Raw genomic sequence first — 14954 nt, 5'->3', positions numbered from 1 at the left:
AATGTCTGGCCAAGATAGATTTGACTGAGGCTTTCAAAAGGGAATTAGATGATTATCTGAAAAGAAAAAGGAAATATGGCAAGTCCCTGGGGAGAAACGCAGGATATCGGCAGAACACAAATTACTCCTTCAGCAAGCCAACATAAATGTTTTCATTTTGCAACCATTCTATAATTCTTTAAGTGGTGGCATAGTGGCTCAGTGATTAGCACTGCTGCCTCATAATGCCAGGCACCTGGATTCAATTCCACCCTCAGGCAACTGTCTGCACACAGTTTGCGCATTCTCCCCATGTCTGAATGGGTTTCCTCTGGGTGCTCTGGTTTCCTTCCACAGTCCAAAGATGTATAGGTTCGGAAGATAGGCCACGCTAAATTGCCCATAGTGTCCAGGGCTGTGCAGGCTAGGTGGATTAAACATGGGAAATGCAGGGTTACAGGGACAGAATAGGGGGATGAGTTTAGGCGAATGTTCTTCTGAGGTCCAGTATGGACTCAATGAGCCAAAAGGCCTGCTTCCACACTGGAGACATTATGTGATTATATGAATTCCATTCTTGATCAAAGCATGTTCACACAGCAAATTTAAAGTGTTGTTTGATCATTTACGTCTATTTGGGGCCACCCCTTTGATGACCAATCATTACTGAAGAAAGCTGAAGAGATTTTGAGAGGTATAATGAAACCACCATCGATGATTTGAAGCTGTGTGTTGAAATTCGAAGCTACTTACTTTCAAACCGAATTTGGAACCCAACATCTGAGTGGCTTTTGTCTGTAGAGAACAGGAGATAAAGATAGTTGCTGGTACTGATCAGAAACTGAGGCACTTGAGTACCATGATAGAGACCTATCAGTGGTGAGGAGTAGGATTTCCCATCTCGGACTTCCAAGGTATCGTAATTTACTTCCGTTTTAAACCTGAAAAGAGGTGAGACAGACATTTTTATTAGTAGGTTAGTACAAGACCTTAGTACACACAAAACTTCCGGAATGGATATCCAAATAATCATTTTTTTAAACTTTATTTTGAAATTTTTTTTCTGCAAAGAACCAGTACATGAGCAAAACTTGTGATTTTAAAGACATTTCACAGCTGTATGAAGCTATATTTGACTGCACACCCACAATTATAAAGTCACCAAAATCTTACCAGGCCACAGGGCTGCTCTTTCATTAGACAGAGATGACTGGTGATGATTTAACCTGAAAGTCACTGCTCCTCAGATTGGGGAAGAGATTTGAGAATAGTAGCTCTTCATTTTGATCTCAGCCAATATAGGAATTGAATCCTCTACATTTAGCATCACTCTACATCACAAACTAATCAACAATGAGTTAATTAACTGAGGTAACCAATGAGGAAAGCACACATGCGTTATGTTTAATAGATATTTATTATCTCTGTCTCCTGGCTTTCATTTAATCAGTGATCTTGAGGTTGTTTTAGACTGTACAGAAAATGTGGAGTTATTGCTCGCCTTTCCTTGGCTGATACTGCAGAGAAACAGATCTACTTGAAGAAATCTTGTCAATGTTCAAAGTTCTAGAGACTCTCTACTAGATGGTGGATAAGGTTGTTCCTGGCAGTGAATAATTGCCTTTATAAGGTCAGGAAGTACTCCTTTTTACCCAACTATGGTGAGAAACTCGGAATGTGAGGCAACAGTTTTTTCCTAATAATCCTTCACAGCTGAGCTAGCACAGAATACTGATGTCTTCCTCAAATTTCATTTCACTGTCTAAACAGTGTGTATCAAGAAGTAAAAATTGTATACCATCTAACCAGCAGAAGATGCCAGTGAGCTGAAGGACATATTCTTTGTGCAGTGAGTGCATGGCCAATCAAATTGTGTTCTCAACTTCACTTTCATCCTTATTGACTACACGACAACAGCAAGAAAGGCAATACACTTCACCACATGCAATCAGTGCTGACAGCATTAAGATCATAGATAGTGGGAACTGCAGATGCTGGAGAATCCGAGATAATAAAATGTGAGGCTGGATGAACACAGCAGGCCAAGCAGCATCTCAGGGGCACAAAAGCTGACGTTTCAGGCCTAGACCCTTCATCAGAGAGCTCTCTGATGAAGGGTCTAGGCCCGAAACGTCAGCTTTTGTGCTCCTGAGATGCTGCTTGGCCTGCTGTGTTCATCCAGCCTCACATTTTATTATCTAGCATTAAGATCATGGATGTTTTTGTTTCCCAGAATATCTGACATGATGTAGTTAAGACAACTCTCTTTGGGCCACGTTCCAATATACACTGTCATGTCCTGGTGAGGAGTATGCTTTCCCATTCAATCAAAATTTTATAGTGCCATATAAAGCGAATTACATATATAATGTAAAGTTATGTTCATATGAATATCTAATATAATTTAGCTGGAATGAAAGTGAATGCATTTTTTGCTGTTTAACATCCTAGTGAATTGTTGGCTGTGGGAATAGGAGATAGGGGACTTCCATAATTTAACATAAGCTTAAGAAATGCTGCTTTTTCAAGAATAGTCTTATTTCTATTGATTTATGTTTGTTTCAACTCTGAGAAGTCTTGGATGGTATTTATTTTGTGAAGTGCATACATTTACCTATTAGAAAGGGTTGATGACACACAGAAGAGAGCTGAAGCCTCACATTTAAAATTACAAATGAACAATAATCTAGTAAAATAAAAACAGCTGGCCCGACATAGTAGCAGGAGGCAAAAAAAAATCAAAGGGAATGGGACAGCCAGTATAGTTGATATTTATTGCAAGCCAAGAAAAAGAAAGATAGGGTTTGCATAATATCAAGACTGGGGTCCGTACGTTGTTGATAGAAGAGACATGGAAATCAAGTCATTTGAAACTAACAAATGTTAATTCGCTTGGAACACTATTTACAAGTTTAATAAGTTTGTAGGTAGGCGCAAATGAAGTTCATTGCATGAAGATTCAACTTCCACCAAACCAGTTTATTATAGTATATGCAAACATAGAAAATGGCCACAGGAGGATCAAGAGGGTGCGAATAGCATCTCTCCCCCAACCCAACCCAACCAAACTCCACCAACCCCACTGTCAACTCTTTAATGGATAGGAGTCACATGTTCAAAATTCAAACTTGTGTATTTTCCCTGTTTTTCACTTTGGTCTAAGGCTGAGGAGACATTTCCTATTATGAGACAGCAGGAACTACAGATGCTGGAGATTCTGAGATAACAAGGTGTCAGAGCTAGAAGGCTAATGTTTCAGGCCTAGACTCTTCTTCAGAAAAATGAAAAGGGTCGAGGCCTGAAACGTCAGCCTTCCTGTTCCTCTGATGTTGCTTGGCCTGCTGTGTTCATCGAGCTCTACATCCTTCCTATAATGAGGACTGATTTAGTGCCATACAGCATCAAAACCCAAACCATTTGGCCCAACTCGTCCATGCTGACTCAATTTCCTAAACTGAACTGTCCCAGTTTCCTGCAGCTGACCATATCCCTCTAAACCTTTCCTATCCATGTGCCTGTCCAAATGTCTATTTAATGTTGTCATCGTACTCACCCCTACCACTTTCTCTAACAGCTTGTTCCATATACATGCCAACCTCTACATGTAAAAGTTGCTTCTCAGATCCCCTTTAAATCTTTCCCCTCTGACCTTAAATCTATGCCCTCTAGTTTTGAAATCCCTTACCCTGGGGAAAAGACTTTGGCTATTCCCCTTATCTAAGACCCTCATGATTTTATAAACCTTTATAAGGTCACCCCGCAACTGCAAATGCTCCAGGCAAAAGCATCCCAGCCTGTGCAGCCTCTCCTATAATTCGAACCATTCAATCTCGGTAATGCCTTTGTAAGTCTTTCCAATTTAATAACACACTTTCTATAGCAGGGCAATCAAGGTTGTATGCAGTACTCCCAGTGTGGCCTTACCAATGTTTTATACAGCTGAAACATTACATCCCAACTCCTGCACTCAAAGCTCTGACCAATGTAGAGTTAGGATGCCAAATGTCTTGTTCACCACCTGTGACACCATTTTCAAGCTACTATGTGCCTACACCCCTAGTTCTCTCTGTTCGACAAAATTTCTAGGAACCTACCATTAATTATGTAAGTCCTGCCCTGGTTCACACTACCAAAATGTAACAGCTCATGTTTATTTAATTAAACTCCATCTCTCACTCCTCAACCCATTGACTCAATTGATGAAGACCTCCTAATTTTAGATAACTTTTTTTTATTGCCCACTATGCCATCAATTTTGATAATTTTGATATCATCAGTAAAATGACTAACTGTGCCTCCTTTGTTCTCACCCAAGTTGTTTATTCAAATAACAAATGAAAGTTAACCCTGTATGGATCCCTGTGGAACACCGCTGATCACAGGCCTCCAGTCCAAAAAACAATCCTCCAGAACCACCTTCTGCCTCCGACAGGCAGGCCAATTTGGTACACAATTGGCAAGGCTCACCCTGAATGCCATGTGATGTAACTTTACTCCTCAGCCTACCATGCGGAACATTGTCAAACAATATCGACCACTCTTCTCTCGTTAACTTTGTTTGGTTACTTCCTTAAAAAATTCAATAATGTTTGTGAGGCATAATTTTCCACACACAAAACCATGCTGACAGTTCCTTATCAGTTCTTATCTCTCCAAATGCATGTGAATCTTATCCTTCAGAATCGCCTCTAACAACTTACAGCTCACAGATGTGTGATTTCCAGGCCTCTGACACCTCACCTGTGGTTATAGATGATCCAAATGTTTCTGTTTAGGGCCCCACAATTTCTTCCATAACTTCCCACAATGTCCTGTTGAATAACTATTTTCTATTCTGCTCCAATTCATTAGGCTACTCTTGTTCTTCCCAATGCCCTTCTGATTCATGATCCATTCAAGGTAAAAGTTCATTTGTATAGATTGAACTCAACCTTTCCATTATTGGACATCCTGATGAAATATGTATGTGGACAACATTTTTTGACAACTCTCCCTGATTGCTTATTCAAGCATTCATGATGTATTTTACACACCAATCTTCTGATTTAGACTTATTTTCTGTCATCCAATCCCATCAGTTCTTATAGTCTGAACCATTCCGCGTCTTGTTACATGTGATTTCAGCAACAAAAATACCTCATTGTAGGTTGTCTTCGAAGGAACAATTCAGCTGGTGTTCTACCAGTAATGGCACAACATGTGTTACAATAAATAAGCAAAATAGTTGACGAATTGTGATTCAATGACACCTGACAATTCAGTTTGTAGCAGGCATTTGTTCAATCATTGTACTCTTCACAAGTTACAATGTGAATCCTGATTCTCTATTTAAAGTAGATAGATTGGAAGTCTAGAATGTCTTAAACCATTCGTTGCCATGAAATTTGAAAATCTTCTCACAAAACTGAGGCCTTTCCTCAGGCATTAATTCAATGGATGCAACATGGTTGCCAAATTTGGTATAGATATGTTGCAATAATGCACCAGACCCAAAATAAATCTGGAATCAGAAATATTCTGAGACTGTGGTACATTTCGTATTGCTCAAACCTGACACTGGGGTAGGGTGGCTACCCTATGGCCCAAATAGTCCGCAGCATTTTAAGACATTTCACAATTGACAGTCTTTGCTGAAACTCCATGCAAACTTTGGAACACATCCTTCAGGTTGTCATCTTGGCCCTGCCTTGTTGGAGCCATAATAAGTATGTCATCCAAATAATACCCTACTTCCTGATTCCTCACAAACTTTGGTTCATTACATTTTGAAAAATCAAACAGGCGGCTGAGGAAACATCAAATGGCAGTCCATGAAACTGAAATAGTAGCTTTAATCGTCAAACATGGATTTGATATATAATCTAATTCAAGTTGCAGATATTCATTTATTAGGTCTAATTTTGAAAAAAAAAACAGACCTTCTGACAAGGGCAAAGAGATCTTCAATGTTTGGAAAGTTATCAGATGGATTATATTTTAAACCCTAATTTTCAGTTACTTTATAATCCCCACATAACACTATGCTATTGTTTGCCTTTGGTCCTACCACCATGGGTACAGACCAACATCCACCAATCTGTGCTCATTAGTTTTGTTTGTTTACTTCATCAAAAAATTCAATAAGTTCAATCTTTGCCATAAAGATTTTCAGTTTTTTAAGCTTTTGCTCTGGTTTCTCCCTTGGAACATAGGCCTCTAGACCCAGCCTGTAGAAAACTGGTCTGGCATCCCTCTGATTATATATGGCCTTATATCCTTAATATGGGTGGCTACTTTCATTAAACACCCAAAGAAATTTGGTGATCATTTCATCTTTCAGTGAATATTGCTTTGAAGCAGTATTTAAAGTTTCATTCGAAGATTGCCATACAACATTGCCACACAGACATTTTTCTGATTTTTTTTCATGCACTCTGGCTATGCACAGGTAGATTGCAGTTGAAAGTCAAAAATCACATGACACCAGGTTATAGTCCAAAGGTTTATTTGAAACAACAAGCTTCTGGAACACATCACCTGATGACGGGACTGTGCTCTGAATGTTTTTGATTTCAAATAAACCAGTTATTCTATTACCTGGTGTCATATGATTTTTGACATTGCCCACCGCAGTCCAGCACCAGCACCTCCACATCAATGCAGTTGAAAGTGCCATCGATCAATCTGTGTAAGCTGAGTACATCACCACCTGCAGCTCCCTTTGAAGCCACCCCCGATCCTGACTTGGAAATATATCACTGTTTCTTCATTATCACTGGGTCAAAATCCTGGAACTCCTCTCCTAACAGCATTGCCGCTTAGCTACAGAAAATGGTCTGCAGACCACCAGAAAATGGTCAACAAAGCAGCTCACCACACCATCTCAACAGCAACTAGGGATGGACAATAAATGCTGGCCCAGCCAGCAATACTCACATCCTGTGAACTTACAAACAAGAAGTTCGGTTTTGATCAAATGTAGAATCCATAGACTCCCTACAGTGCAGAAAGCAGCCATTTGACCAACTGAGTCCGAACTGACCCTGCAAAAAAGCATCACACCCAAAGCCAGCCCCCATAATATCTCCATAATCCCACATTTCCCATGGTTAAACCACCTAACCTACACATCCCTGGACACTATGGGAAATTTAACATGGCCAGTTCACCTAAGCTGCACATCTTTGGGCTGTGGAGGAAACTGGAGCACCCACTGGAAACCCACGCATATCCAAACACCACACAGATAGACCCTGGCGCTGAGAGGCAGTCTTGCCAACCACTGAGCCACCCAAACTAATTGCTCGAAATTTCTAGAAGGAGCCAACTTGCCCACTCTCTATTTGATAGCAATCATTTCACATTCAACAAGAGTCCAGTTTTAAAGCAAACTGAATTTTAACAAGATATATTTTGTTAATTAAAGGAGTTTTCTGTTCATGCCATCTGAGCAAGACACTTGGAGTGTGATGGCCTGTGAATTTTAACCAGACATCCATGATCTTCTTATTGTATGGATCTCAACTGCACCCCCCCCCCCCAGAACCTGTTGCCATTCAATAACCATTTACAGTGACTACTTTCCTCCTAACATTGTTGGCTCCATGCTTTCCAGTTATTGAAAAGGTCGCTTTCTCAGTCACATGGGCATGGAAAAGGTTTTCGGACTGCACTCATGGCTTCAAAATTCTCTCGAAACTGTTAGTCTCCCTGTTAGAAAGGGCCTTAAAACCCGTCAGCATCGATAGGAAGATTGGTGGCAGCAAACTAAGCCTCCCTCGAGCTATCAGTAATTGATAACAAGGGCGCAATAAGACCAACAACACACAATGTCTGGCAGTGATGTGTCTCTTAGTTTAACAGAGACAACTGAATACTTGAGCGTCTCATACATTTCTGGGGCTGCTTTGGTCAAAAATACTTTCCTCTTCCTATCATTCCCTGCTTGTTCCACAGCCAGATTATCAGGATATTACAAGCACGTCCTAATATTAGCATGTGTGAACCAAAAGACTCTCATTCTTGATTGCACTTTTCCAGTCACCCAATAAGAACTGTTAATGCAGCCATCTTCAAAGGTCAGTCCATCCACATGCACAAAAGATGCTGCTTGGCCTGCTGCGTTCATCCAGCTCCACACTTTATTATTTCCACAAAAACTGCATTTTAAAAACTATTTCTCAGCATAAAAAACTATCTCAATTTCTCAGCTGGCTTGCAGAAAACTTGTGCAACCGAACATTAGTTGGGCTAGGGACATCCATAATCCTGCTTGTTCACCAAATGTGATATCTTTGCAGGATTGACAAAAGCACCACACAACATATGGAGAATCACCCAAACTTAACTCGTTTATTCTGGTATATACATATATAGTAATAGAGATAAGAGGGCGCTGTTAAAACAAGGCTCGTTGTTATGGAACTACGTCCAAAACACTCCTGTCAAATTCAAACTACACAATTTCTGACGCCACATTATGTGCTTTACAAAGTAGCATCATAATTGTTAACCCCTATAGTACAAATTTCAGAAGAAGCAAAGAGAAACTGACAGTGAAAGTGATGAAGAAGACAAGAGACTTTCTATCAATAAAACAGAGCTGATACAGCCTTCTGATTTATTTCGAGTTCAACTTTAAAGTGCACTAATTAACATGAATATGACAATGCTTCTTCAGTTTAATACACAAAAAAGTGACTGCAAATTGCCAAGCATCTCATGCTTTTCTCTGTGTCCCTCCAAAGCCCCCACATACATGCAATTCTGCCCAAAAAAACTTTGAAATTTGTCTTCTTGGACTTGCGTCAATTAAATTTGAGAAACAAATGAGAAACAACTATTTTTGGAGGTTAACAAACGTATTTAAATAGTTTGGCTCATGAAAAGCTGCTGATGTAGCTTTCAAAGGTAACACATTATCCAGATGACTCAAGCTGTGTTCAGTTAACAGAAATATATCCTGGGTAGGACCATAAATCTCAAGCTTAGCTATTTGTAAGAACTTTGAATTTAAGCAAGTGAAATAACTAGAATGCACGAAATATAAATCAATGGACAAATGTAAGCGTAATTTTATAAAATCCGATAGCTGCCAATTTAATCTAATTTAACACATTATATTTGACAGTGGATATTTCTGTTACTGAGGAAATGTATTCTTTCCTTGTCACAGGAAGCATTTTGTGTGATTGTGGAGGGAAAGAAAATGCAGCATTACTGGCTGACATGACAGATAATCAATCAATAAAGTCCTGATGGCTAACATTCCAGCACCGCACTGTATATTTGTAGATGAGTGTAACAGGCATTTGTGACTTGCATTGGCACTTCCGTCAGAAATACTTACAAAATAGGCTTCAATTGACGCCCTTGACCAATATAAAAAGTTTACGCTGTAGATTTTAGGTAAATACTTGCAAGAGTCTGGATTAATGTAACTTGTTGAGAATACAGTGGTGTTGAATCCATTGGTGAAGATGTACCACTGTGTAGGAATTAGAGATCATAAAGATCGCAGCAGCTTTAAACAAGAAAATGTTGAGATAATTGGCTGCTACAATGTTAAAATTCAAGTGATAACTTGTCTGTGATTCATATTAGAAGTGATGAAGCTTTTATTTTACAGCTATTTAGAATCTGCTTTTAATGGTGAAAAAGACCCTTTTCTTCCCATGGAGTTGGAAATGTATTTGCAACAGTCAGACCCACTTAAAATTACATGCATTAATTTTCAGGTCTTCACATACATAATGCAAAGTGAATAATGATGCTTATACCAATACATGTTTGCTTTGAAAGGGTAGTGTTGCCATGGTAATATGTTTCAAATTTTTCTTATTTAATTACTTGTATGAATTATAATAAGAGTACAGCACTACTAATGAAATGTTTCCATTACAAATAAAGGGAAAATGAATCAACCCAAACTCTCTGATTCATATGAACATACAGAAGCAGCAATAGGCCACTTGGCACCTTCAGCCTACAACACCAATCAATAAAGTCATGGCAGATCTGACTGTAAATTCAAGCCCACGCTCCAGCTTACACTCAATAAAATTTCACTTATCTAGAAACTACCTCCCTCTTTTTTCCCCTGCCAAATAACCAGAAAAAAGGAAAGAGTTAAAGGTGGGTAAAGCCATAAGAGAACTGTGAACCAGACTTGAGCAGTAGTGGTAAATCTCTAACATGAGGACATAGATCAGGTGGCAAAGCGCCAACGATACAGTTGGGGTTATTCAAATTGACGGCCATCAGGCAGAAGAGCAAACCAAGAATAACTTGGTATGAACAATGGTGCAGATAAAGGTATCAGTTTGGGCTAGGCTTTTAATATTGCTAAAAGGCAGACAGTAGAAGTTCTAAAGCCAGAAGTCCTGGAGGAAACTGACGGAAAGTCACTGTAACTGGAGAGATGAGGAAATGGCAGGAGGTAGTGCAAGGGATGTTCCAGGATCTTCTGGTGCCTCTGTGGAAATGCTCCTCCTGGCAGTAAGGGCTCAGAGGGAAAATACTTTTCTGTCAAGATTGGAAGTGGATGTTGGCTTGTCAGATGAAAGTAGCATGATGCAAAAACCAGAGGATGCAAATAGCTGTGGCATAGCCCCATAGATATGGCTGCAGTGTCAAAATTAAATCAATGACTAGATATGTTCTTGCAAGGAGACTGTAAAACATCAGAAAGAGTTGGTAGCCTTAAATGCCACATTTGTCGGAAGGGGTGGTACCCAATCAGTAGCAATGATCAGGAAACAAGAGTGAGTGCCACAGCATGGGAGCGTCTCTGTGGAGGGCAGGAAAATGTGACCTCTGCATTGCCAGTATTGAGAAGCAAAATGTAAGAGATAGCCCTGTGGCAGTAATAACAACAGGCTGCTATGAACACAGGTGTGGCATATATCTATGATTTAGTACCTGTGATATTGTTTCATGTGTTTACAGGAGAAAAGAAAAGTGAACTCATGAAGAAGAGGAAGAACTGGAGGCAGAAGAGATTATTGTGCATGACTAAAGCTCATAGGACTGGGGGAAGTGGCCTCCTTCTGTTAGTGTCTTCTATGTTTCTATGTGTTATTTCACAGATAGCAGTGTTCACACCAAACAAAGCTAAGTGCCACAGAGGTTGGATGGGTAGTCGCTGATGGTGCGGTGTGTGTGGCGGTCCCAGAGAATGAGTGATCTAACAGTTGGGGCAATAGATCTTCTCCAGCGAGCAAAACATAGCGGTAATGTAACCAGGATAATAAAATGTGAGGCTGGATGAACACAGCAGGCCAAGCAGCATCTCAGGAGCACAAAAGCTGACGTTTCGGGCCTAGACCCTTCATCAGAGAGGGGGATGGGGGGAGGGAACTGGAATAAATAGGGAGAGAGGGGGAGGCGGACCGAAGATGGAGAGTAAAGAAGATAGGTGGAGAAGGTGTGGGTGGGGAGGTAGGGAGGGGATAGGTCAGTCCAGGGAAGACGGACAGGTCAAGGAGGTGGGATGAGGTTAGTAGGTAGCTGGGGGTGCGGCTTGGGGTGGGAGGAAGGGATGGGTGAGAGGAAGAACCGGTTAGGGAGGCAGAGACAGGTTGGACTGGTTTTGGGATGCAGTGGGTGGGGGGGAAGAGCTGGGCTGGTTGTGTAGTGCAGTGGGGGGAGGGGATGAACTGGGCTGGTTTAGGGATGCAGTGGGGGAAGGGGAGATTTTGAAACTGGTGAAGTCCACATTGATACCATATGGCTGCAGGGTTCCCAGGCGGAATATGAGTTGCTGTTCCTGCAACCTTCGGGTGGCATCATTGTGGCAGTGCAGGAGGCCCATGATGGACATGTCATCAAGAGAATGGGAGGGGGAGTGGAAATGGTTTGCGACTGGGAGGTGCAGTTGTTTGTTGCGAACTGAGCGGAGGTGTTCTGCAAAGCGGTCCCCAAGCCTCCGCTTGGTTTCCCCAATGTAGAGAAAGCCGCACCGGGTACAGTGGATGCAGTATACCACATTGGCAGATGTGCAGGTGAACCTCTGCTTAATGTGGAATGTCATCTTGGGGCCTGGGATGGGGGTGAGGGAGGAGGTGTGGGGACAAGTGTAGCATTTCCTGCGGTTGCAGGGGAAGGTGCCGGGTGTGGTGGGGTTGGAGGGCAGTGTGGAGCGAACAAGGGAGTCACGGAGAGAGTAACCAGTATTGTTAACATGGAGCCCAATGTGATGCGTCATCATAAGAAAATGTTGGAAGGCACACTGCCCTCTTGTTACTGTTCTGTCTCTTGTAGACCATCTACATGAACAGCCAGCAGTCAAACTGTAGGATGGCCTTCATACATCTCAGCAGCAGAAAACCTCAGAAGGAGCAATGTCACATCATTCCTTTACACCCTCTGCCAATGTGTATAATCTCAGGGCAGTGGGTGATCACGAGCAAGTGGCCAATATTACAATAACAGGTCACAATACAAAGTACTACAAAAAGTTTTAGACCTTAATTCCAAAATGTGTTTTTTTTCAACCAAGGAGACCACCGCAGAGTCAAGATAAATACACATGTAAACAAACACTATGTGGGTCCAATGCGACATAACACCTAAAGGTATCAAATAATGTTTAAACAGACTGTACTATGATCTCTTTTTACTACAAGATAACAAAGGGCTGATGATTCCCTGCTCAACAGCAAGCCACCATCTGCAGATTATGTCCCAAAATGCAAACACATTTCACATTTTATTTCTTCGAAGAATTCACAAATACAGGGATTATAAAGACAATTTCAACTCTACTGGGGTGGACCAACAGAACTGAATACTTTCCTGGATACCAACCTGGATGTGAGTATTTGCATGCTGTGGCAGTCACAATCAAAGAGCTATTCCCTAGTTATCTGTGTTGCAGGTAAAGATTGTCTTTCACTGTCTGTGCTGCAAACCTGTTAAAAATTGGAATCAGGGCAAAGCTACTTCTATCAGCCAACAAAACCAAGCATCTCAAAAATTGTCTGATCAATTGACAATGTCAGTGATACCAGTCCAAAGCAGTAATGGCTGCAATACCATCTTATCATGTCTGTTCTTAATGAGCAATTCACGGACTGATGTATACTTTTTGGACTCAACTCTCATTTTAACCTCTGTGTATGTGTGTTGCATTTATATTTATTCACATACATAGTAATTACTAAATTTTCTCCTTGTTGTTCATTCAGAAAGCCTGGTTATTTGGCTTCTTTTAAAACATAAGTGTCAGGGAGAAAGAAATCACAAGGGAATGGATTCTTTTTGAATTAAACTTGTTGTGACCAGTCTAGGGAATGGGTGAATGAAGAAGCTAAAGTCAATTCATCCCTCCTTACTAGGAATTAAACAGCTTGAGTAATCCATTTGGAACCAAAACCACACCCAAAGTTTGCTCATAAAACACAGGGGTCAGAATCTGTTCAGTAAAGCATAGGCACATATACAGATATCCCACAGTTTTCCAACTATCCAGCTGACCAGTGTGGAACAAGTATGCCTTAATCAAAACAAAAAAGGTGCTACTGCCTGAAATAGCTGGAGGCTTTTTAATGGCACTAATGATGAGGACAGCAAGTATGCCACTCCACTCACGGAGATAGAAAACCAATAAAGGCAGTCCTCCAGGGCTCCATTATCCCTTGGCCGTAAAATGCATAGGACAACAAAAGAGTGACTCATCACAGCCATTGGAAGCCAAGTAGCAGAAATGCCAATTATCTGCCTCCACCTGATAATGGGGGCTCACCCTTGTAGAAGCACCTATCAGAAGCCGAAAAGGTCCACTCATGTGTAAGGACAACTGTGCAATGAAAGGGGGAAAGACTTGATTGCGAGGACATGTAAGGAAGGTCCACAAGGAAGAGGATCACTGGAGTTAGGATGCAGAAAGAGGCCATTTGGCAGATCACACCTACACTAGTTCTATTACTTTGTGCAAGTCTTCTGCCTTTTCTCTATATTCCTATGTACCATTTTTGTCCAAATAAACATCCAATGTCGTCTTGAATGCCTCAGTGTCTGAATTAGTGACTGTCAAATTCCCCTTATGCATATCTCAACTGCACTATTGCTTTGATGTCTTCATCACAGTCCATCAACTCAGCCTGATGCAAACCTTTGTCTTCAGAAATGGCTTTGTGCTCCACAATGTCCTTATTGCTTAAAGCTGCTCCCATTTGTACATCATATTATGCAAAATGCAGTGCACCATCTCGATACACAAGACTTTTGCTGAGGCATACTGAAGGCCCCCATCCATAAATACATCTTCAGCAGTCCTATCTGTTCAATTGTCATAAATTTATCATGTGGCAGCTGCTGCATCTCCCAACTCTACATCTAAGCTGGGGTTCTGTTAAGACAAATCTTCAGTGGATAGCCCTGGCAGTCCAAAATCCACCCTTGATGGCAAATCAGGAAATTGGGAACTGCTTGAGTATGAAGGTATTTTTACACAATCTTGGGAACTTTGCACTGACCTTAAGGTGTCATTTGTAACAATCACAGAACAGGTGCACTTCACCTTGATAGAGACAGGATATGGTCTATTGAAGTGTTAATGGCCATTGCTGGTTTGAGGGTGGATGGGTACAGGGTACATGGTGACATGAGTCAGCATGAATGGGGCACAGCAAGTATAGGGGGCATCAAGGGATGTAAACAAAGAGGATTTTAGGCTTTTTCTTTGGTTAATTGCATTTTCTTTTACTAAACCTCAATATATTGCACCGCAACAAGATTTCTCTTCAGCCTTCCACAACCACAGAGAATCCATTCCGTGAGGATCTAACCACATCAGAATAAAAATCACAATTTCCATTTCACTTCCTTTTTCGTTTCGATTGCAGATCTGTGAATTGTCCCAAATCTGCAAATCCTGGTCAGTTACAGTGCTTTACAGATATTATTCTGACCACAAATGCTGTGTCAATGCAAATAACGTTTGAAGTTTATTTTCGCAAAGGTGATTCTCAGGGTATGGACACAGCTGGCAAAGT

At 41.0% G+C, this 14954-nt stretch overlaps 1 protein-coding gene across 1 annotated transcript in view; it reads right to left on the bottom strand.

Annotated features, from left to right (window-relative positions):
- Positions 1-14954, bottom strand: part of csmd2 (CUB and Sushi multiple domains 2) — a 1700996-nt gene that overhangs the window by 439574 nt on the left and 1246468 nt on the right. The window contains exon 17 of the mRNA XM_048558072.2: positions 733-920. Coding sequence (XP_048414029.2) covers positions 733-920 — 188 coding nt within the window. The remainder of the gene's footprint in view (positions 1-732; positions 921-14954) is intronic.

Source organism: Stegostoma tigrinum, chromosome 24, assembly GCF_030684315.1.
Source record: "Stegostoma tigrinum isolate sSteTig4 chromosome 24, sSteTig4.hap1, whole genome shotgun sequence".
NCBI classification, from domain to species: domain Eukaryota; kingdom Metazoa; phylum Chordata; class Chondrichthyes; order Orectolobiformes; family Stegostomatidae; genus Stegostoma; species Stegostoma tigrinum.
This window is presented reverse-complemented; position numbering and strand designations above follow the sequence as displayed.